A 22,561-nucleotide genomic window follows, 5' to 3' on the forward strand; every position below is an offset into this window, starting at 1 on the left:
TATAGTCTACTATATAGACTATATAGTCTACTATATAGTGCGGGCCTCTGTAGTGAATGAGGGGTTAGGGTCTAGGGTGGACATTCAGACACAGCCCTAGTTTGCAAAATGAGAAGAGCAGGAACAGAACTTCCAAAAGTAAACGGTTAAGCTCCTCCCACTCCCTCCTGATTGGACCTGACAGGCCAGTTCACAGGAAAGCTCTTCTAATTGGTCAAAGTTGGAGCCCGGGGATTCTGATTAGTTGCTGAAATCAGCAAAGGAAGGGACTTTAGAAATAATATTGTTATTTGATATTACTTATGTTACATCAAATTTCAAGCCCAGACAGTAATTTTACACAATCTACTACTTTTGTAAAACATTTCAACTTACAGACTATCACCTTAAATTAGCAGAGTTTGCTTTGTGACTTTGTGACTCCTTGTCACTTGTGACCCCTTAAGGGCTACCTGTGACTGATGTGTATTTTCGTGGACAAAAAAATGTTAATAAAAGTATCACCGTGTAGCCAGGCTCAAGAACACAGTGCAATATGACAACATGGAGAAACGCTTCAACATCCATAAGCTTACAAAGGCTAGACCACTGGGAAACTGGTTCAAAGATGTTTATCCAATTACAGCGTTACGCGCAATTCCTCGAGGTGGAATTATGTCATAAATGCAATCATTGTTATTGGAAAGATCTAAGCGGGTTAAATGGAGATCTTAGCGTTTTTATGTATGTGCATAATTTATGGATGTTTGACACCGCTGCATCTGCCAAACGTTTGCAGGAAAACACAACTCCTTTAATCTCAAGAGATGCAGGCAAACAGTGCTGTGATGGAATCGGAACAATGAAATATATTTTGTTGCTAATCACACCGAGGGAGATGTGTTATTCAACCAACAATTTCAAAACAAACGTGAAGTAAATCAAAGCCACTCAATAGGAGCTTTTTTTCTCCACTTATCCTGTTTTCTTATTTTTTTTTTTGGACTACTAAATTTGACAGACGTGTGTGCAAAAAAAAAGAAAAAAAGCATGACTATTGTTGGAGACATCTTTTCGGTTATCCGTGTGGTTTCCTCCGGAGCAGTGACGCACTCAAAAAATCACTTCCATTTCCAGCGAGAGGACTTATCGGAGCAGAAATGCACCCGCGCGGCTTCCTCCCTGGCTCAATCCCAAACTGTTTCCAAGCAGGAGAAGAATGGCAGGAAAAGGGGAATAACATGGGCAACAACGAGGAAAAATGGCAGTTCCGGCTAAACGGGGCAAAACATCAGGTCAAATGTTGCAAAAAATAAAGAGGCGGGGCATGGAGAGTGACCCTTCGGACAAGGGGCCTGGGAGAACATTGGATTACGGGGGATAAATGCCGACTTTGAGTTTTTAGTTGGAAAGTGAAATCTTAAGAGAAACTGTCAGACTAACCAAACATGTTATTTGTTTCATGTACCATTATAAAACAAAAGAAAAATGGCATAAAATTGCGCTATTCATTTCTTAAAATTTGTTTTTCTTCCAATAACTAGCATGTTCCATTGAGCTGAATTGGGCAGCCTGATTACACACACAGTCTGAAAACGTAAAACGTATGCAGGTCGGCGTCAAAGCCTTTCTGGCTAATTTTTAAAGTCATCTCGTCATGCCTCGCTAAGCATTGCTGTAATTTGTAGCAGCTCCGACGTGTCCAAAAAGAAGAAGAAGAAGGAGGAGGAGGAGGAGGAGGAGGGGGAAGAGGAGGAGGAGGGATCCTGCTCACAACGCCAATTTGTGGCTGGTACTTTTTTAGAAACCTCCCTTAAAATATCAATCATAAAAAAAAAAAAGCTGAGGAGCCCGTAAGAAGATTGGAGCGGCTTGAGATTCACAGCCAGGAATTCTGATTAATTTCACATACCTGACAGGCAAAACACATTTAAGGGATTAAGACGTATAATGGCAATTTGGGAACATAAATGATGCAATAAAAAACAGTCAGTGGGAAGAAAATATTCCGACTCCCGCAAACCGACGGACGACACTGGATTTAGAAGAACGTTAGCGAGTTTAAAAGGAAATTTGAACACTTGTACAATCTTGGCTGCTTATTTAGTCAATTATTTTTACGTTTGTGTACTGAAATAGAAGGTCACACCTACTATGAAAGAATCATGTTAAAATATATTTAGAATGGGTGAACAATTTGTGTCAGCCAAAACGGACATCTCAGTTTTGAAACAAATACAAGCCTAGATTTAAGTTTCATGCTAATCCCAATAGCTAATGGTATGCTAATTGCTATCGGGCCCAATCCACAAGACCGGTGTTTTCCAACCGGGGACTGAGGGTGCGGAAGCATATAGCACGGGTTAAATAGTAAGATGAAAATCAATAATGTAGATTGTTATTTAACCATTTTATTTCTTCACTCGACAATTTCAAATGGTCTGCATCTCTAACGTGAAAAATCGCCCACCATTTACCCCCAAAATTCTCTGATTTGTCCAAAATTTCCAAATGGTTGTCCACATTGGATTGGCTGAAATGAGAAGTGTTAGCACTAGCACTTGGTAGTTACCTGGTGGAGCGACCATCCTCTGCCATTTCTGGAACAGGCATGTTTTCAGACAGTCTCTGGGGCTGAGGTTGTAGGTCTTGTGTCGGGACATTAGCTCCTGCATGGGCTCCAGGATGACACACAACTGCAAACACACACACAACAAAAATGACATTAGCAAAACAATAGCCAGGTCCAGATGACTACTTTTTAAAAACCTTTGCTGCTGTGGGACATGCGTGGATGTCTATAACCTCGCAGTTTGACACCAGTTCCTGCCAGTACATAATGTCTTTCTTCACTGTACCTTCAGTGTTTGTTTGACTGAGCAAGTGCAGGTGGACAGTAGTGAGGATTTAACCTCCAACCTTTTGTATTGTTGGACAGGTGTCTGTGTTGACTAAGTTAGTGTCAAGAACAAAAAAACATAGGTGAGTTTAGACCGATTAATCTGACACAAGGGCTGTAGGAATAATTTCAATCAAATCAGAATTGAAAATCTGTACCGTGAGCCCAGAAAAAAATGCAATGTGAAATGTTTCCAATTTTGTTCTGCCCTACCTGGCACTGTCCCATCCCACTGTTCCCCTTATCAACATAAAGCAAATCATTGTCTATAAAAGCACTTGCTGTCTTTGCTGAACCAATTAATCTCCCCCAGAGTGACTTTGAGTGATTAACGGTGCAGTGAATCCACTCTTTTCAACAACACCCGTAATGGGAGCCTTTAAAAGCTGATGTATTATCAGGGAGACAAGACCACAGATAAAACAGGGGCAGCTGGATATAAGGATAGAGTTTGATGTGTTCGTTTGAACTGCACACACCAACGTAAATCATGCATAGTACGACACCATATAGCACGAAGAAACAAAATATCAAAGTACATGCACAGTGGATTGATAACTGACTAAGAATAAAAATGAAAAGGTATATCAGAATATATGCCACATGAATGATATCTTTGGCATTGTTTTTAGTAGTTTTTAGCAGTATTTTCTCAAACTTTAAGGGGCAAAAAGGAAGCAAGTCAAGATTGAATAAAAGGGGTCCCAGGCTTGACCCCTGGGGAACCCCACTGGTCATGGCCATTTGGTCATAGACACAGTTACTAATTCTAACAATATGATTTTTTTTTTGCGTGTGTCTACTTACATTCTGCGATCAATTGCTAACAAATCAAAAACATCAGCAACATTTCATCTCGCTGAACGTGAACCTGGATGCAATTACCGCGCACTCGCATTTACTATGGTGTATTGAATATTCACTAGCAACCACAGCTGCCAATATCTTGCTGTAAATTTGGCCTAATGTCTTTTCAATACCACATTGTACCCAGTATTTTTTTTTATTGATAGACAAACTCACTCAACAGTCTCTCATTCCCACACTTTTCCAGCTCTTTTCCCAACTCCAAGTCTGGTCTGGGCTCCACTTTAGAACTGTAAATCTCCAGAGAGGCGCGCAGAGACTAACCAGAGGCCAGCCTGTCATCTTCAATCCATCAGACTTAGCCCGACACCACATCACAACAATCCCATATGGAGAACATTACTGTAGGTTCCCAGCCTTGCTCTGCTGAAACCACCAGCTATAAACAACACTTGGATGGAGGAATGCTGGGATTGGGCACAAGGGTGATTGGCATTTTTATTGTCCGATCACAAGGCAGTGCTGAGATCAAAGACCAGGTAAACTGATCTTTCTTATCCCGAAATGGACACTACAGTCTTCTACAAGGCGATTAATGTCTTGTCACTGATTTATTCGCAAAAATAAAAGTAACGCATGCTTTTAGACAAGGTGAAAATGGTGTCTTTGGATGGAGAATTTTTAATGATGAAAAAGTAATATTAGGGCTGCAAACCCTGTGATTTTTCAGAGAAATATTGTGATTGCGATTTTCGATTTTTATATTTGATTCATTTAAAGCAGTACTAAGTAACTCTTTCCCCTAGAGGCCATTAGTGCAACTGCAGGTGTAGTAGCAAGTTACGATTTTTTAACTTATTAATTGTCTTGGAGAGTAAATACTGCGCTGACAGGAAAGGCGAAGGGAGAGAGGGTTACTGTGCATCCAATTATACAATGGAATTTTTTTTTTTTCTCTCAAACTTTGCTGTAAATACTGTTTAAAGTGACGTTAGCCCGCAGTTAGCTTTGCCCGTTAGCATGCTAGCTTCTTCTTCGTGATTTCATTAGTGTGTATTGCTTTCTCCGGACCGGTGGCAGTGAAGTTGCAAACATGGTTTTCTGGTCAGAGACACCAGGGGGAGATGAAAGACCCTCCAATCATCCCATAAACACTTGTATTACCCCTACAGGGACTACGAAAAGGATTTATTAAGGTGAACACGTTACTTAGTACTGCTTTAAATGCATAAACTGCTAAAACAACGAATGAAAGAAGTCGTGTTATTTTTAGACTGTCAATCAACATGTTCTTGCTCAAATTGAGTTTGGCTTCCACCTCTGGGGGACAGCCACGTGACTACACTACAATAAATTTGGGATGGAATCGCATAGCATCTATCTAAACACTTTAGAATCTGCTTTTTTGGTGACTCAAATGCAAGTGACAGAAAAAAGAAAAAAAAACTCAGCTTCTTGAGGTTAGGTTATTGCAGTAGTCAAAAGCAAGATTCGATATCAACAAACCTTGCAGCCCTATCAAATATTGCCAGCTAACAATTTTATTTGATCTTGCAAGGGGAATTTCCAAAGAGGACGGATAAAACTGCTAAATCAATGCAAGAATGAAGTACTTCAGAACATGTTCTTAGAGGTCTAAACTAAAGGGTAGCAGGTGTTGAACATCACAAGATTCCCATGGAGACAGGATCTGTTTCGTTTGCAGAGAATACTGTACTGTCTACAGATAACAGCAGTCTTTGTCATTTGCTCATCAATAAGAATTTGCCACTTCTTCACATATTATTCTTCACATATTATTTCTCTTATTTTGCTGGCAATGTAGCATCAAAATATTTGGAAGTTTGCTTGTCTTACAAGCTACATGTCGTGTATTATCTTGTACACATTGCCCACCTTAGCGCTGGAAAAACTTATATTTCATAATTTAGATTCTCTGACTATTTTACAAACTAACTTCAAACATTTATATCCTGAACTAAACAAAAACAATCTCGAGTTTAGTTGCAGCGCATCTTCCAAAAGTCATTAAGGTGTCTGTAAAGAAATGGCCCGCAGCGCTTGTTTCCTCGGATGCCTTAGATTTGAGACATTCACGACGAGCGCAGACAGAAAAGTTCCACTCCGCCAGGCTCACACAGAAAAACATGTAATCACAGCTGAGGCGGACGGCCCTATAGCTTGCTTCCTATATACTCCCACTCTCTCAAGTTTGTTGTTGGAAACGTCAGGAAGAAAATAGTTATTTTTCTAGAAAGTGCTTACAATTGGTGTTATTCATCTACACATAAACATGGGCTATTTTAGCCATAAAATACAAGAGGCAACTGGTTGAAATTCACTGTCTTCTATTTGTTTGTTTGCTGTTTTTTACAGTAAGAAGCTCAGACTAGAGTTGCTGCTCCTTAGTAGGAAATTTGTGTAATTAATAGGCTCTATTTACCTTTAATTACAGAGTCTCTCTTTCCGGGGAGTCCAAGGCCCAGCCATGTACATGTTTACTGGGCCCCTGGAGAAAACATGCTATAAGGTGAAAGCGCTAACTGCTGCGCTACCATGGCTTAGTAAAGGTTAAATTTGGTGCCCTGATGGTCCATTTGAAACAAGCTAAAAACAAAGCACTTGCTCGTGATGATCAAAAAAGTTTGGCGTAGCGGCATTGTCTTTTAAAACAACAGAGGAGCTGCTGTCATGATGTTTATCGGGGTAGACATGCGGAAGAGAGAAACTGACCAATTATGCAGGATTACGGGACATGTGTGAATGAACAAAACACCGCTCCAGGTATGTTTTTGATGAAGAAAAAGCATTACATAACATGGTTAAAACTCCAAAAAATGTCAGTTACAAATAAACAATGGCCCTTTGAAAGCTTGTTTGTGTCTTCTCCATAAAGCCCTTTTATTTTGTCATTTCATTCATCAATTTCATTTCTAATTGACTCAAAAAGTCAATGTAGCGTGAATTGCAAGCAGCAAAGAGAAAAGTAATCTTATGATCTGCTCCCTTTTACAAGCAAATGTTTCCACCACTTTGCTTTGTTTACTTTAATCCTAGCTACCGTACGACTTCATTTTATAGATACGGCCTGTTGCCTAGAACTTTGGAGCATATTGCCGTACGATATACAGCCTGTCAAACGTCCCCATTGTCTCCTCTGAGTGAGGTGCAGCGCAGCGGGCCGAGGCGGCGGCAGCATGTCGATGGGGAGGGGTTCTCAACAGGTGGGCCGCGGGTTTTTTTTTAACGCAAGGTCACACGAGATCATCTGAGACAAACAGTGATGGATTAACAGCCCTTTCCAGGAACCACTGCCAAACGTGCCCTTCAGGAAGTCGGTAAACCCACGCCTCCTGTCACTGCCACACTCCCGGCTGACCCAGAGGAACATGAGTGTCGGGGATGGGAATAGACGTTGGATTCCTGCTGATTTAGGATTGCTTCAGAAAAAATTCACGCAGTTAATGTGGCAAGAGCCATTTCAGATTGTAGATGTTGAATGACTGCTGCTGTATATGCACAGAAGACCTTTACTCATACTTTTAGCCTATGTCCGAATTTCCAACCGAGCCACGAACTCCTCATTTACTACATAGCGCCGCTTTATAACGCACTCATTTCATTGGCAATTTAGACATCCAGCTCACTAGTTTCTCCTCGCCGGCGTAGAGGAATTAGCGAGCGTGTCCAAATCGCCATCCGAAAAAGAGCACTACATCTATTATAAGTTCCCTAAACTTCAGTAATAATGGATTTCTGCAATAAAGACTGACCATATCCAAGAGATAGTTTAATGTTTATGGATAAAAATTATATGGACAAATCAGTTTTATTTTCCAAGAAAATGGAAACTTGGATTGCCATTTTGCCTGACAGGGGAAGCTATAAAGGTCATTTACCAACTCGAGCTAAAGGTTAGCAGCTAACGTTAGCGACATTTCTGCTTAACGGGTTTTATTTAACACATTTTTGGAATTTAGCTGTTGAGTGCCAACAATACAGACCATTTTTTATGATATGTGTAGCACAACAGGATATTCAATGTTATAGCTATGGACACATGCAATGCTATATCGTTTGAAAGGTGAGACTCTAAGCTCTCCATAGGTGTAAACAGTTTAATTCTACGTGCCTCGTTCCTGAGAAATCCACAGCTAAACAGAGGCTAGTTTGGATGAAAATCACAGTTTTTTGTTGTTGTTTTTTTGGAGAAAATAAGTGTTTTGTGCAACACTCTCCTTTCTGATTAACTCCTCTCTCCACTCTCCTCTGGCACTAACGTTATGGGAAGAGGCAAATGCCTAAATATATTTGTTTCAAGTCAACTTTCAACGACAACATTGTTGACACTTTTTGTGACACCCATGTGCTGCCACAGATCGATCGCTTCTCAGCCGTCTTTGGACCGATATTAACCATTTAAAAACTCAGAGAAACGTTAAAATCTCAACTGTTTCGATCTTTCCATGTGAAGCCGCTCTGCTTTGTCAAACACTATGCAACACCACACCCCCTCGGACTAAAAAAAAAACAAAGAAACCATATAAAATGTCCAGACTGTGACTCTTCACAAGTTTTTGATCGTCATCTATTTCACTTATGTTCATCACAGAGCTACCAATATCAAACATAAGGTGTATTAGAGTGTCTAGTTTTGTAATTAAAAAAAAAACTTAAAAAATATATTTTTTCCAGTTTTGGCATTCAACGTGTTAAGTGATTTATTCATGAAAAATATGCACAACACGATAAAAACAGCTGCTTTCAGTTTGCTTTCTATTTAATCCAAAGACCTGTCGCTTTCGGAGGTTTCCCGCCCACTCTCGCAAGGCATTGTGGTCCATATTGAGCAGCTAGGGACCATGGCTGCTCACTGCTTTCAGAATGTGTTGCATGAACTTTTGAGTGCACTTCTTTTTCCTCTCTGGACATCCGGACACCAGGACATCATGGCCTGGTCACAATATGGGGAATGGTGTGGACATTTGGACACAGCCACAGACAGGCATTGGCTTTCACACTGTACATAACCTTAATAATATATGAAAAGCAAACTGATGTAAACAATGCACAATATAAAGATGGATTCTTTCAAGGCCATGACAATTTTAGTAATTCGTCTTTCTCTTTTCACCGACAAACAGCGCCAACAAAACCAGACCGGGTCGGCATGTTCGTACAACCATCCATCCATTTCCCCCACCAACCACTACAGCCGCGACAGTAAATAACCCTATCCTCGGCGTAATGCATGTTTGGATACCACTGTTTTCACGGCTCAGACGGCTAACATCCAAGCGCCGCTAATCCCATGTACTCCTATGATCATCCCCCCCTCCCCGCCACTCTGTAATACCAGCCAACCAGCTCTGGCTCGCTGCCCCCGAAACAACCGTTATTTTCGGAATGAATAGTAGGAAGCCCGGAGCTCCAATGCACGGAAAAGGCTTAAATAGTCAGCCAAGGGGACAAAAAATATATACAAAAATACTGGTTGCAAAAGCAGTTGTGACCTCAGTTTTGGGAAAGTGGCAGAGAGGTAGGAGCTGAGAAAAAAAGACACTAACATTTGTGGTTGAAATAGGGGGGGGAAAGGGTGCATTTTTGCCATGACAACCGGTGATAACGGACACAAGGGAAGTATTATTTGCTGTCAGCGGCATTCAAACAGTGAGGACAAGACTACAGTAAAAATATCAACCCGGTGTTTGTCTAGCCAACAAAAGTCGGACGTAACTCAAAAATATAGTCTTCAGGAGTCGATGAGGAATTGGTGCTTTTTAGGAGAAAATAGTTTGCTTTTTTTATAGACAGAGAAAAGCACTATATAAAACCAACGCATTATCATTATTCTTACTAATGGAACTTTGATTGAATTGGATAACCAGCAGTACTAAAGCAATTTTGCGCAACATGTCAGGCTACATGTTATGTTTCATAGTCAACTAAAACACAAACATCCCAGCATCACCACAGGTAGCTCCCAGTCATCCACTGACACTGACAATGCTACTGTTATGGACCTATAATGACCTATAATGCCTTGAAACCTTAATGTTTGGCAAGATACAAGCAAAGCAACAACATCTCCATGGAGACGAGCAGGTGATGCCCCATATCCGGCAAAGTTACGAGTCCGGCCTGAGGCGAACGCACTGAACATGAATGAATGAAATACATATTTGACGTATTGGGCGAAATGTTCTGTACTGTGGCTTTAAAGCAGTACTAAGTAACGTGTTTACCTTAATAAATCCTTTTCGTAGTCCCTGTGGGGGTAATACAAGTGTTTATGGGATGATTGGAGTTTCATCTCCCCGTGGTGTCTCTGGACAGAAAACCATGTTTGCAACTTGACTGCCACCAGTCCGGAGAAAGCAATACACACTAATGGAATCACGAAGAAGAAGCTAACATGCTAACGGGCAAAGCTAACTGCGGGCTAACGTCACTTTAAACAGTATTTACAGCCAAGTTTGAGTGAAAAAAAATATTTCCATTGTATAATTGGATGCACAGTAACCCTCTCTCCCTTCGCCTTTCCTGTCAGCGTCGTATTTACTCTCCAAGACAATTAATAAGTTAAAAAATCGTAACTTGCTACGACACCTGCAGTTGCGCTTATGGCCTCTAGGGGGAAGAGTTACTTAGTATTGCTTTAAAGGCCATTTGAATGAAGCTCGTTGTGAGGTGGGCACTCTCTGGAAGAAGTTGGTAACATGTTTTGATCACAGGAATTTCCCAATACTTTATAGCATAGTGACTTAAGGTGAGACACACCTGGTGAAAACAAACAACAATGTTTTTTGACACAGTGGTAATGGTTGAGATTTTTAGCAAGTTTTATTCCATAACATCTTATGTTTAATGTCAGAGTAAGATCAAGATTTCCCCAAAACAACAGCACCGGCCGGTTTCCCAGGCTTATGCATTCACAAATATAGACACATTTAGTATCTGTGTGTGACATGACAGGCAATTCAGATGACGCTATAATCCAAATATGGTAATTTCCTTTCTGGGAGACAGCAACAGCTAAAGAGGAGAGAAGTATAAATGTGCATGTGCCTATGTTACAAAACTTTAGGGCCCGTTTTGTCAAAATGAGTTTTTTTTTACACTGTTGTAACAACGTCTTCATTTTAGTAGCTCCTACAGACGCCAAACCTTTCAGTTTTGTACTTTAAGAAGAACTAAGTAACTTGTTTACCTTAATAAATCCTTTTCGTAGTCGCTCTGGGGATAATACAAGTGTAAATGGGATGATTGTGGGGTCTTTCATCTCCCCCTGGTGTCTCAGGCCAGAAAACCACAACTGAAATTTTTCCTTCCACCAAGGCGGTAGCCCAATACAGTCTAATCATGAAAAAGAAGCTAATAGGCTAACGGGCAAAGCTTTGAGTGAAAAAAATTTTCTCCATTGTGTAATTGGATGTACATTGTCTTTTCTGTCAGTGTAGTATTTACTCTCACGGACAATTAATGAGTAAAAAACGCAACATGCTACAACACCTGCAGTGGCGCTTATGGCCTCAAGGGGCATGAGTTACTTAGTTCTGCTTTAATTTTATTTTTGATGGTTGTTTTTTGATATCTAATCTCTAGCCTGATTTATTGAGCTTTAAACCAAAAGAAACAAGGCAAAATTTTATGCTTTACTGATATTTTAACTTGACAATATATCCAAAATCCAATCTGATAAAACCGTTCTACCTAATATTTTAACAACATAAAACCATACATTAAAACTGGGCTCTATCCATACTTAAGATTTCGTTGCTGAAAATGCAAAAATGTAAAACATAAATTGACTGAAAACTTACAGTTACATTTTCATGTCGATAATCTACAGCAAAAGTTTCAAATAGATATTTCTAAACCTATTTTTCCCTATTCACCTGCAGTGTCTTGAATTATGAATTCAGCTGTAATTTAGCCTCAATCAAAAATCAATTCAGCACCAAATCATAATAGCAGTCATTGTGCTCGAAAAATCACACCCGAACTTCCATATTTCAACACAATCCACTCATTACCATATTTACCCGTCATATTATTTCAGTTGGGGCTGATAAAATTCCCCAAACCAGTTTCCCGATGTGGTTATTAGACGACCATTGTGTACAAACATGCCAGAATGTCTAGCCTTCTGTTTCCTCCACAAAAGCATTGACCACCGAACAGCCCCAACAGAGCCAGTGCGCAAACACAATCCTTAGCGTGTAATTACAAATACTCGAATTATGCGCTTTATCGTTCGGCGACAACACTTTCTTTCACAAAAAAAGGAAAAAAAAACGTTGTTAGTAGAAAACAAAACCAGGCAAGCTCCCTCCCTCCCTCTCTCTCTCTCTCCCCCGCTTCTTTCTTCACTCCGTCTTATAATAAGCAGCCGAGGTTCGCGCGCCATTTCACAATTATGAGTCTCTACAGGGAGCTTTCATTAATGTTATGCTAATTTTCTGTATCCAATTAATTCCAGTGCCGGTGCCGTCTCTTCCTCTCGCGCTCTCCTTCCCCCGGTTTGAGGAAATCGGAGCTGTCAGTCAAGTGCGGCGCAGCAAAACACAAACAAAAGCCCACGGAAATAAGGTGCTGAAGCTCGAGCGTGGGGTTATGGGGGAAATATTTATGTATAGGAGACATCCTATAAATGTATAGGAGACATTGCAAAAAAAGAATGCTTTGATGCTAAAAATAAGATTTGGCCAATTAGTAAGTAAGTAAATGATAACCATGCTGCTAATTTGTCATTTCAAAACACGGCAATCCCCATATTTGCCGACAAAGTGAGCTCCAAGATGCTGACATTTACGTATAAAGCTCACATTACCTGAAGGTATACAATAAAAGAAACGGATTAATAGCATCCAAATGTATTCCAGATAATCAAACCTTTAATCTCATTGTCTCTAAAATTGACTTTGCTTTGAAGCACAGCTCAGAGTCATTTTGACAATTAGCCATGCTGCTAATTCGTCATTTCAATGTGCTTCACTCCTCACTTTTACCAGCAGAGGGCGCCACAGCTCCTCCTAATGTCCACAGTCCTCCAAAACAAGACTTTGTATGGTATATGGTGCCCTTTATCCAGCATATTATTGTCAATACTGAGAAGTTGTCATCAAACTTTCTTCAGACTTCAGTCTCCAAATTGTACTTTTTTTTTTACAAGAAAGAATTGTCAAAACAAATTGAAACCCATTGCTGATATAGACAATGACAGCCCCAGATTGCGTTCCATGCAGACGTTAGGTTCTTACCCTGAGGTAGTTGAGGGTGAAGTTGGTCAGACCCATGCGCGTGATGTTTTTGGACAGCTGCTCCAGCACCTGAGGGTCTTGTGCCTACAGACAGCCACAAAAACAGAATGAAAAACAAATCTATTAGAATGAGCATTCAACATGGAATAGAAGTGAACTGAATTAACACAGCGGTTCCGTGCAGATAGTTAGGCTTAGTTGTTTGATACCCTTTAGTCTCTTTCCACATCGCTGATATTTTGTATACTTTTTAAAATCTAATCTGAGAAATCATTGTAATTGGTAATGTATATTGACAGCAGTGACAGCATTTTTTTTAATAGTTTCTTACACCATTAAATTAGAAATATGTGACGATTCAGGCCACATGCCCTTCATTAGACAGGTTTTTAGAGATCTTTTTAATGTACATATTATTCATATTATGCATTAGCATTCATGTGCATTGAATAAGTGAATAAATTATCCCTGACTTACACAATGAAAATGGGTCTATTGACTCAATGGCATCACTTTATTTACATTTAAATAAACAAGAAACCACAGTCCTGTTTCAAAAAGAATAAATCACCCACAAATCAATCTTATTTACAATTATAAAAACTATCATTAAAAGTAATATACAGTGTCTGTGTGAGAGTGTTTGGTTCAAGTGCGTAACATTGTAGTGCTGCCCTCTACTGTTCTGACTGAATCCTTGATCATTATTAGCTTCTATTGACTGTGACAGCAGTAAAGCACTGCTACATCATTAATATGCATGACATTGTTCATTAATATGCATGGCGTCCCCAAAAGTATCGATATCGTAATGAAAAGTCAGCCTTGTATCACCCCGCAAAATATCACGATATATCACAAAATCGATATATTGTCACACCCCTAATAAACATGGCGTATACACAACTCATCCTCAAGCATTTTATAAGCCCCATGTAGGTCTGCTCCATTCATTTCACGTCAGTGAGTTCAACATTTGAATTCAATATAAAGTGATTGAGATGATGATGTAACCATTCAATATATTTTTCGGATTGTAACACAGATGATATTAGAAAAATGATTTAAAGCAACATAAATGAAATCTTAAATGGACTTGGCCTGCCATAAGCAACTATACCTTTTACCGTCCATCAAAGTTATTTGAGCAAGTTGCTAAAAACTGCCCAAGCCATATAATTTCCAAGAGAAACAGTCAGTTTTGATGTATTAGTATCTTATTGGCTGCAAAGGACTTTCTTCTTGAGAGGCCAATAATGTAATTACCAGCCAATAACATAATAACTTATTGATGAAACTGTTAAAATCTATTATGTTGCTGGCTGTTATTATGCTATTGTCCGCGTTTACGTTAGCAGTTCCTATAAGATGTTAGGAATGACTTGGAACCACAGTTAACAAATGAAACTTTACTCACTCTGTCTTTTCAGTGTTTGAAAAACAAAACCAATGTATAGCCTTTAGTGGCTCAGTAGCTTCATCTACCAGTATCTGTGTGCAATGGTTGATTTGGTAAGTTTGGGCCTTTTGGTTAATCCAGGTTGTTTTTATTGTTAATGACAGAGATACAAATATTTTCTCATGGCGTTTAATACGAGAGTCCGTGTATTATTTACCACTCTCCTTGACAGTAAAGTAGTCTCTTGATGTATGTTTTTGTTATTAGAGTTTTAAAGACGAAAAAAGGACAGCTGACAGCTAACATAGCAAGCCTTCAGACCACATCAGGAGTAAGAAAATATATATACGTCGCCATAAATAACTTGAAATGTGAAGTTCCCCTCCAGCATTACAAAGTATAGAAAGTGTACGACAAACATTAAGGCTTCAGAAGATGACAGCTGATTAAAAACTTTTACAAAGCCACATTATATTCTCCAAACTTTGAGAATGAGCAGTCAATGCAGGGAAAAAAAGTGATATTGACAGAGCAAAAACATTGGCCAGTATAAGGAGCCCTGTATTCAGCAGCTCATGAAAAATGCATTACTCTATCTGCAGCAGGATCTGTGTAGAGAGAGAGAGTCAGGAGAGAAGTCAGGCGGATGATTGACAGCCACCCTCAGCCATTCAACATTATTGGCACCACAATAGAAATAGTTTTAGTCAGGTAAGCTTTGGCTAAATGTACGGTTTTAGCGCAATAAAGGTCAGAAATTATATATAATCGTCAATTTGAAAGTGAGGATGTGAGGGCTTTAAATATGTCCAGGAATGTCAATATTTGAGAAAAGACTGGAAAGTAGTGTTTATCAGACACCATAGGATACTTTGCCATTTACAGACTGTACCTTTAAATCAGTTGGGATGAATTCTGCAGTTTGTTCTGCACTCAAACTCACAGTGCCAGTGTTAGCATGCCATTAGCCAAAAATGGAGAATGTGTACTGCTATTTCCCACGGCTGCCAGTGGAGGGAGCTCCAAGCATCATACAAAATCTGTCCTCAGTATATGTCATGCTCAGCGAGTAATTTAAACGATAACACATGAAAAAAGGTGTGTTTATGGGCCTCAATTACGCATAAAATGTCCATATTAAACCATGTTAAAAGGATGTTCCGTGAAGAATTGCTAACTGTTACTTTTGTCCCAAATTATTTTACAGTAAAAAGCCTGAATAATGCATAGGCCCTTCAATTTTGATTCTCAAATATGCCAACTCCTCTCCTTTATGACTTAAATGAATCTCCAGAACTTCTTGTACTTCTCCGGAACTTTCCTCCCTTGCCGGCTGACGTGCCGCACTCATAATTGATTCATGCGTCATTCTGGGCTTTAACTTTGTAAACTTTGAGAAATAAGTGGGAATAAGACTGAACCAGATCGTTTTCCCCCAAGCCCCCCTCCACCACCACCACCACCACCACAACCCCCCAGAGGACCACCACCACCACCACCAGCCGCACTGTAGTCCGACTCGAGCTCACTTCAAACTCTGGGCTCTCCCCCGCTCCTTGCCTGCCTGTCTGCTCCATCACGTATGCAAGATCTCCCCCTGCGCCTCGACATACGCTTTCATTAGCCTCGGCAACGATCAAAAGAAGCCCATATCTTCCCCACAATTCGCTCTCCTTTCTCTCTCTAGGAATTAGCGTGAATGCCCACAGGGGCCAATTTATGGGCCAGTGAAATTCATATGAAGATTTGGACACAGAAAGAGGAGAGAGGGAAAAAGAAGGAGCCAGTTTGTTCACAAGAGGATGCTCCGAACACACCTTTGGTCTTTGGGGTAAATACAAATGTAGAAAAATGCGATGAAATCCAAAGTCAGTGAATGCAGCATTAATCATAGAGTGGCTTTGTTAACGTCAGTTTGAGCAGGTTGTAATGTAAGTACACAGTGCTTAGGAAGAAATTGATTTTTATTAATTTATCATTGTCCTTATTAAAGCGAGACACTGCAGGTGAAAAGGGAAAATGTATTTTGAGATACCAATTTTAAACTTTTGCTGTAGATTACTGACATTAATGAGGAAAAATGTATTGCAAGTAGGGCTGTCACGATAATTACTATATCGACTTATCGTCCAATAAATAACAGATAAACGATACATTTTGGGCTCGATATTTATCGTCTATACATTAATTAGCACTTCCCCCCTATTTTTTCTTTGTAAAACTTTGACTTCTAACTGATGCAAATTGAGTTACATTATATGTCATGTTTATTGCAGCTTATTTTAGGATATGATGATGCACTTTTAGAACAAAGGCTTACTGTCATTTTTATGCCTGAGCGTTCACAGTATCTTGTATCGACAGAGTCAATAATATTGTTTATCGCGATACTGTCCTGCCTCAATATATCGAACTTCAAATTTGTTATCGTTACATTGCAAGTCCTCTGTCATTTTATGTTTACATATAAATAATGGAACATAATGAATATCAAGCGTAAATGTAGTAAATAGTTTTATTTTGTTGATATGTTAGTTACAAATACTAGTTTCAGAGATTTTGGATATCTAGCCTTTGAATTAGCTACAATATAAGTGAGAAAAAGAAGCAAGAAGTCAAATTTTGAATTGGTCAAAGCTCAATAAATAAATCAGGCAAGGATTTGGATATTAATTAATCCTTCTGAAAAAGAAAAAGTCTTTCAAATCTTGTACAAGTAAGACTGGAAAGTTGGTCTGTAGGAGTACCCGTAACTAAAGTGGATATTGTTTCAAGAGAGTAAAGAAAAACGTATTTTGAGAAAACTAAAATAATGTATATTTCCCCTGTCTTTAGTTGCAGCCAAAGCAGTCTCACCGAAAGGAAAAGACTAATTTCTAATGAGTATGAGAAAACGCAATGTTATAGTTATAGCTAGCGGAAATAATAAACAAGCTTAGTTAGTTTGTGTTCTTTTTTTTTACTCTGACACTAAAATTTGAATGTTAAAGGGATATTTCAGGATTTTTGATCCAGAGTATTGCTGATTTCTGGATATTTTTTTTTTGTAATTCAAGCAGTTCTTATATTTGAAGAGTTACGTGGTGCTAAGCTAGTGCAAGGCTAGCGCATTTCTACGATGTCAGCTAGCCTGCATTAAAAACAGTCTGACCCGCTCCACAGAGCACCTGAGGCAAATCACTTATAATGCCAGACTAACCATATAAATGTCTGTGTCGATAAAGTAATTTTAACCATTTTGCACTTAAAATACCTTATGTTTGAACAGCATCAGCTTCGTGGCGGCGGAGCGGAGTGATCTGCTAGAAAATAGTCCCTCAAAATGCGATCATTCATGTGATGCAAGGTCAGTTATATTCCAAAAATTATTCTATCGACACAGACATTTATATGGTTAGTCTGGCGTTATAAGTGATTTGCCTCAGGTGCACTGTGGAGTGCGTAAGACTGGTTTTATTGCAGTGTAGCTGATACCATAGAAATGTGCTAGCCTAGCGCCACATAACTCTTCAAATATAAGAACTGCATGAATTACAAAAAAATATACATCCAGAAATCACCAACATTCTGGATAACTAGGAAATGAGGCCCTATGTCAAAAATCCTGAAATATCCCTTTAAGGGAGAAAACTTTGACCACTGCGTGAAAAATCAATTTTTTCACTTGCCGTGTCTCGTCTTTAATCGATCGAAGTAAAACAATACATGAAGCTGTATTTTATTTTATTCTGCCAATCTGCTGTTTTTTGGGAATATAAGAATTTGCACAAGAGATGCAGATTTCGCAAGTGCATGTAATGGAAAAAGAGCTCAGAGTAGAACTGCTGCTCCTCTAAACTGATAACAAGGCTAAGTTATACTTTCTCTTTAGGACTTCAGGAACTATGCGCCACCACAGGGCAGTGCAGCGCTTGGTTTAGATAAGTCTGGTAAGAGCGTGTGCACATTTGATGGCTCCCCGGTTTACCTACCACTTCAAACGATCTAAAGGCCACAAATTGTCTGCTGCTCTGGGAACTTTTCTGCGTATACCAAGAGGAGCTGGGGAAACAATAGATTCTGCAACCCTTCTATATGTAAATGCGGCTAGTTTAGAATAGGTTTTCAGTCGAAATGCGCTCCAAACAAATCCTGCATAAATTACAGCAATAATTAGAGCTACCACAACCTTGCATTTTAGCCTAATGATTTTAACTAAACAATGCGATGCGGCACAATGAGTATTTCCTCATTGTTAGCCTTTGTGCGACTTATAAAAATAGACTTACACAGCGCCACACTGCTAGATTAAACCAACTTTCTTTTCTTTCTAAAAAATCCCGGTCCCTGCAGAGCATACCGCCTGCTACTACAACTCAGAGAGCGTCGGCGCGCCCCACAGTTCAGCCACTGTTACACTTAGCGGAATTAAGCAGATTATTCATTCGACCTTGTTTTTTTTTTTCTCTCTTTTTTGTCTCTCTTTTCTCAGATGAGGGCCTGTGTTCGGTTTTATCCTGGGTGGCCTTTGAAGTCGGGCAAATAAATTGGTTTGCAGAAATCCCTCCAGACTGCTTTGTTGGCGTTTAAATTTCATACGCTCGTGAATGGCTCGCAAAGTGGCTTGGCAGAGTGCGGGGGACCCTTGTTAGCACCGGGGGCCAGAAGCCGGACCTTGGTTAATAAGATGTTATCACAATTGTTTCATTCCACCGGATCAATATGGAGTTTAATATGCTCTCGGTATGTTAACTTAACGGTGCGTCGTGTCCCATGGGGTAAAGTGAGTAAATAAGATCAAATACAGCGCTGCGTGTTAAGTCAGTCGCCCTTTTAGACTTCTTTAGTAGCTCACAATGGGTTGGATCACTTGCTTGAGTGAAAGTAGCACATGGACTCTTCTCGTCTCTTTCATTTGTGTTCTGTTATCCACACGCAGACAGATAACTCTCTTTAATCTCTCAACTGTACTCAAAGAACTTCCTCTCTCCTCACTGTCTCCCTCCTCCCTGGAAGGTAAGAGTCTTGGGATGTTCATGAGCTGCTTTGTCCCAAGGTAACAGATCAAATGCTAACTTTAGCTATGCTGCTAGCGCTGTTGCTGTGTTAGCCTGCTTGTATATTTGTGCATAGGGTTTTTTTTTTTCAGGTGATTTATCCATCAGACTCTACTCCGCTCTCTCACGCTACAACAAGTGGCGGAAACCATCATAAAATGCGGATTTGTTGTCACCGAAGAAAGGTAAAGCGGCGGACATGTGTCTTGTTAGCATTGTTAGCACAGTGACACTTAAAATATCCATATTGAATCATATTCCTCATGTAAAGTAGTGTCTTGACTATATTGGAACAAATGTATAATATGTCATTCTTGCTGACAGAGAAGGACACTGAACCTTTTGCCAGTTTTTGTTTCATGCGGTTAGTCCCAGATAACCAGTAATCGTGACAAAACATTGACATTTGGACAATTGAAAAAGCCTGTCGCCTCCTTATTTAAAAAAAAAAAATTTACAGTCCGGGGTAGAAGATTGTGCAGGTGTAAATGTGGCGTCGCTTGTTGATGATGTCACTCACGTGCATGGCCAGGATGCTGCGGGGGATGAGTTCTCTGTACTGTCGGATGGTAAAGTGCCACGTCTTGATTCTCATCAGATCGTCGAAGGCAAACTCCACTATCAATCGGCCCTCTGTACAAACCTGGACAGAAAACATCACCAAAAAATATACATCAGAGCCGTGTTGTTTTGTGGTCTCTTACACATACAATTTGCAATTAACTATTTTACCCATAGACTGTGAAAGACATGGATGTAGCATCGCTATTTACTGCTGAAGCCTTATAGGAAATAGGGGCAGGTTCCAGCAAATCCATGCGCTAGTGGACTTTCCATTGAAAGTTTTTCTCCTCCCTTTAAGTCACTGTCATTCTTACTTCCATGTGCTTGTCTTTACACGGGCAACATCGTCCTACTTTTTTTTCTTTTTCTTTTTGCCCTTATTCTAATTAACGGAACTGGCTCCAAAAAACATGCCAAACCGCTAGCATGAATGAGCTTTAGTTAGCCCGCGTTGAACACTGTGGGTAAGTCACCCTCACTTAGTCAATATATAATTCTAAAGTCTGGTTTTACCCCATACCTTAAAATATCACTTTGCCTTAAAGATAGTTTTATTAAATATAGAGTTGGTGCGGATTGCTTTTAAAATGCTTCTGCTTCTTTTAATCACTTTTAATCAATATCAGACAGATTTCTATTTAATTTATAGATTTTGGAAACTCAACATGCACTTTGTTATATAAATAATTTGTGGTAAAATATTGCAATTTGTTATAATGAAGAATCATAAATTTTATACTTTCATACTTTTGTGCATTGGAATATAATACATCATATACGTATCAAACCGGCCCTTGGTATTGTGATACTCGGATCAAAACAAAAGTGTATCGTCCAAGACTTAATGATGAGCTCATTTAAAAGGTTTTGCATATTTCTAACCTTTTAAATTTTGGGGGGAAAACAAAACAATTTGAACTGTCATAAAAATGTGGAGACAGAAGGGGTTTTAGTTGTCGAGCCTGTTAGAGCAGTAACTTAGTAACAAAACATTTCAATTTACTCCGAAAATGACACCACTAATTGTCCTATGAATTTGATATGCCAATTTTAACTTCTTCAACCTGAGTCTGGCAGGCGGCCGTCAGCTGATTGGGACAAAAACACCAAAATGCACAATTTCCATAAAGATCCCTGCAAGCAAAAAGGGTTTCTTCACCAGTCTGGAAGTTGTTCAAGGAGCAGTCGGCGCGGATAGGCCTATTATGCTCATGATATTTACTCCTCTGTCCTTGGGCTGCTGCGCCATTCCGGCTCTTTGGTAAAAAAAATGTGAAAATAAACGTAATCTGGAGAGGCGAGTGTTTACAGCGGAGACAAAAGAACTTTAGGTCAGAGAGAGTTGCCAATTAGGAATAGGAAGGAGAGAGAGGGAGAGAAAAAAAGAAAACATTACATTTTTTCCTGTTGGCCCCTTTAGCTGAATCCAAAGACCGAACGGGCCTTATTCGGTTGCCGTGACAACCGAAATAGAGAAAGAGATATGGAGAGGGAGAGAGAGAGTGGGAAAAAAAATCAGCTGATTAGTTGGCATGGCAACGGCAGAGATGTAATCCCAGCAGACACACTCTAATCAATGCCCCCAGCGCAGATGGTCTCCTGAGGATCAACAAGAAAGAGGCTAGCGGCCATACTGAACCCCCCCAAACTGGTCATGTGACCTACCCATTAATTCCACTATCGGCTAAAGACAAATATTCCACCCCAAAAAAGCCAACTGCACTGTGCCACAGAAGTACAGCAATGTGGAGTCCATGATTTCCAATCCGCAACTGAGAATTTTTAAAATATCACCACTTTTAAATTGAAAGTGCATAAGACTTTTAGAAAAACCTTTCAAGGTTTTGCCAGCAATATTATAATTATTATTATATATTTTTTTTTTTAATTTTATTTTATTAATTATTTATTATTCCTGATATTTCTGTCCTCCCATTTTTGGAAAAAATGCTATAAGTGGAAATTACAACATGTCAACTCGGAGATGATCAGTGTGTTCCGAGTTCAGTTACGAGATGAAGACAGCAATGGCGGCCCCCAGTGGAGAAGTGCAGCTAATGATAAAACAACCTTTTGGTCACAGCTGTCAATATAACATTATGTAGCATGCGCTGAATTATATCTAGAGTGGAGAAACGTTCATAGCGTTAGCATCTTATTAGCTAACTGTTGTAGCATTAGCTGTTTTGTTCAGCTGGAACGCACTGAGGTTGAAAGTCGTAATTTTCAAGTGGGAAAAATCACAGTTACCAGCTTCCTGGAAAGCAGCATAGAATGTGGGATCGTGATGTCATATCGCAAAGCATTATGGGATATACAGCAGATTTTTCCCCCGATAACAAGGCGAAGATTTAAATTAAATTACATGAGTTATTGTTCATATCACCACATTGTTTTCCTTTTTTTTTAGCTAATGCTAATCTATGTACAACGTTCCCACAAACTTGGTGAATTTACTTGGTAACAGTGAATTTATAACATTCCAAACATGGAACTCTCCCTCTTCGACTCTTTCCCCCTTTTTTTCCTCCAAATTTGTTCATAAAATTGTCACTTCCCTGGCGCAGCATTATGAACAATACTTAAAACAGGCAATTATTACATCAAACTCAAG

At 39.5% G+C, this 22,561-nt stretch overlaps 1 protein-coding gene across 5 annotated transcripts in view; it reads right to left on the bottom strand.

The window, feature by feature from the left end:
* ldb2a (LIM domain binding 2a) overlaps positions 1-22,561 on the bottom strand; it is a 141,802-nt gene that overhangs the window by 24,205 nt on the left and 95,036 nt on the right. For all 5 annotated transcript variants that reach the window (XM_079557295.1, XM_079557296.1, XM_079557294.1 and 2 more), the window contains exons 4-6: positions 19,904-20,026; positions 12,949-13,032; positions 2,552-2,675 (exon numbers count right to left, since the gene is read on the bottom strand). In XM_079557295.1, coding sequence (XP_079413421.1) covers positions 2,552-2,675; positions 12,949-13,032; positions 19,904-20,026 — 331 coding nt within the window. The remainder of the gene's footprint in view (positions 1-2,551; positions 2,676-12,948; positions 13,033-19,903; positions 20,027-22,561) is intronic.

Source organism: Gobius niger, assembly GCF_951799975.1.
Source record: "Gobius niger genome assembly, chromosome: 5".
In the NCBI taxonomy this organism is placed as follows: domain Eukaryota; kingdom Metazoa; phylum Chordata; class Actinopteri; order Gobiiformes; family Gobiidae; genus Gobius; species Gobius niger.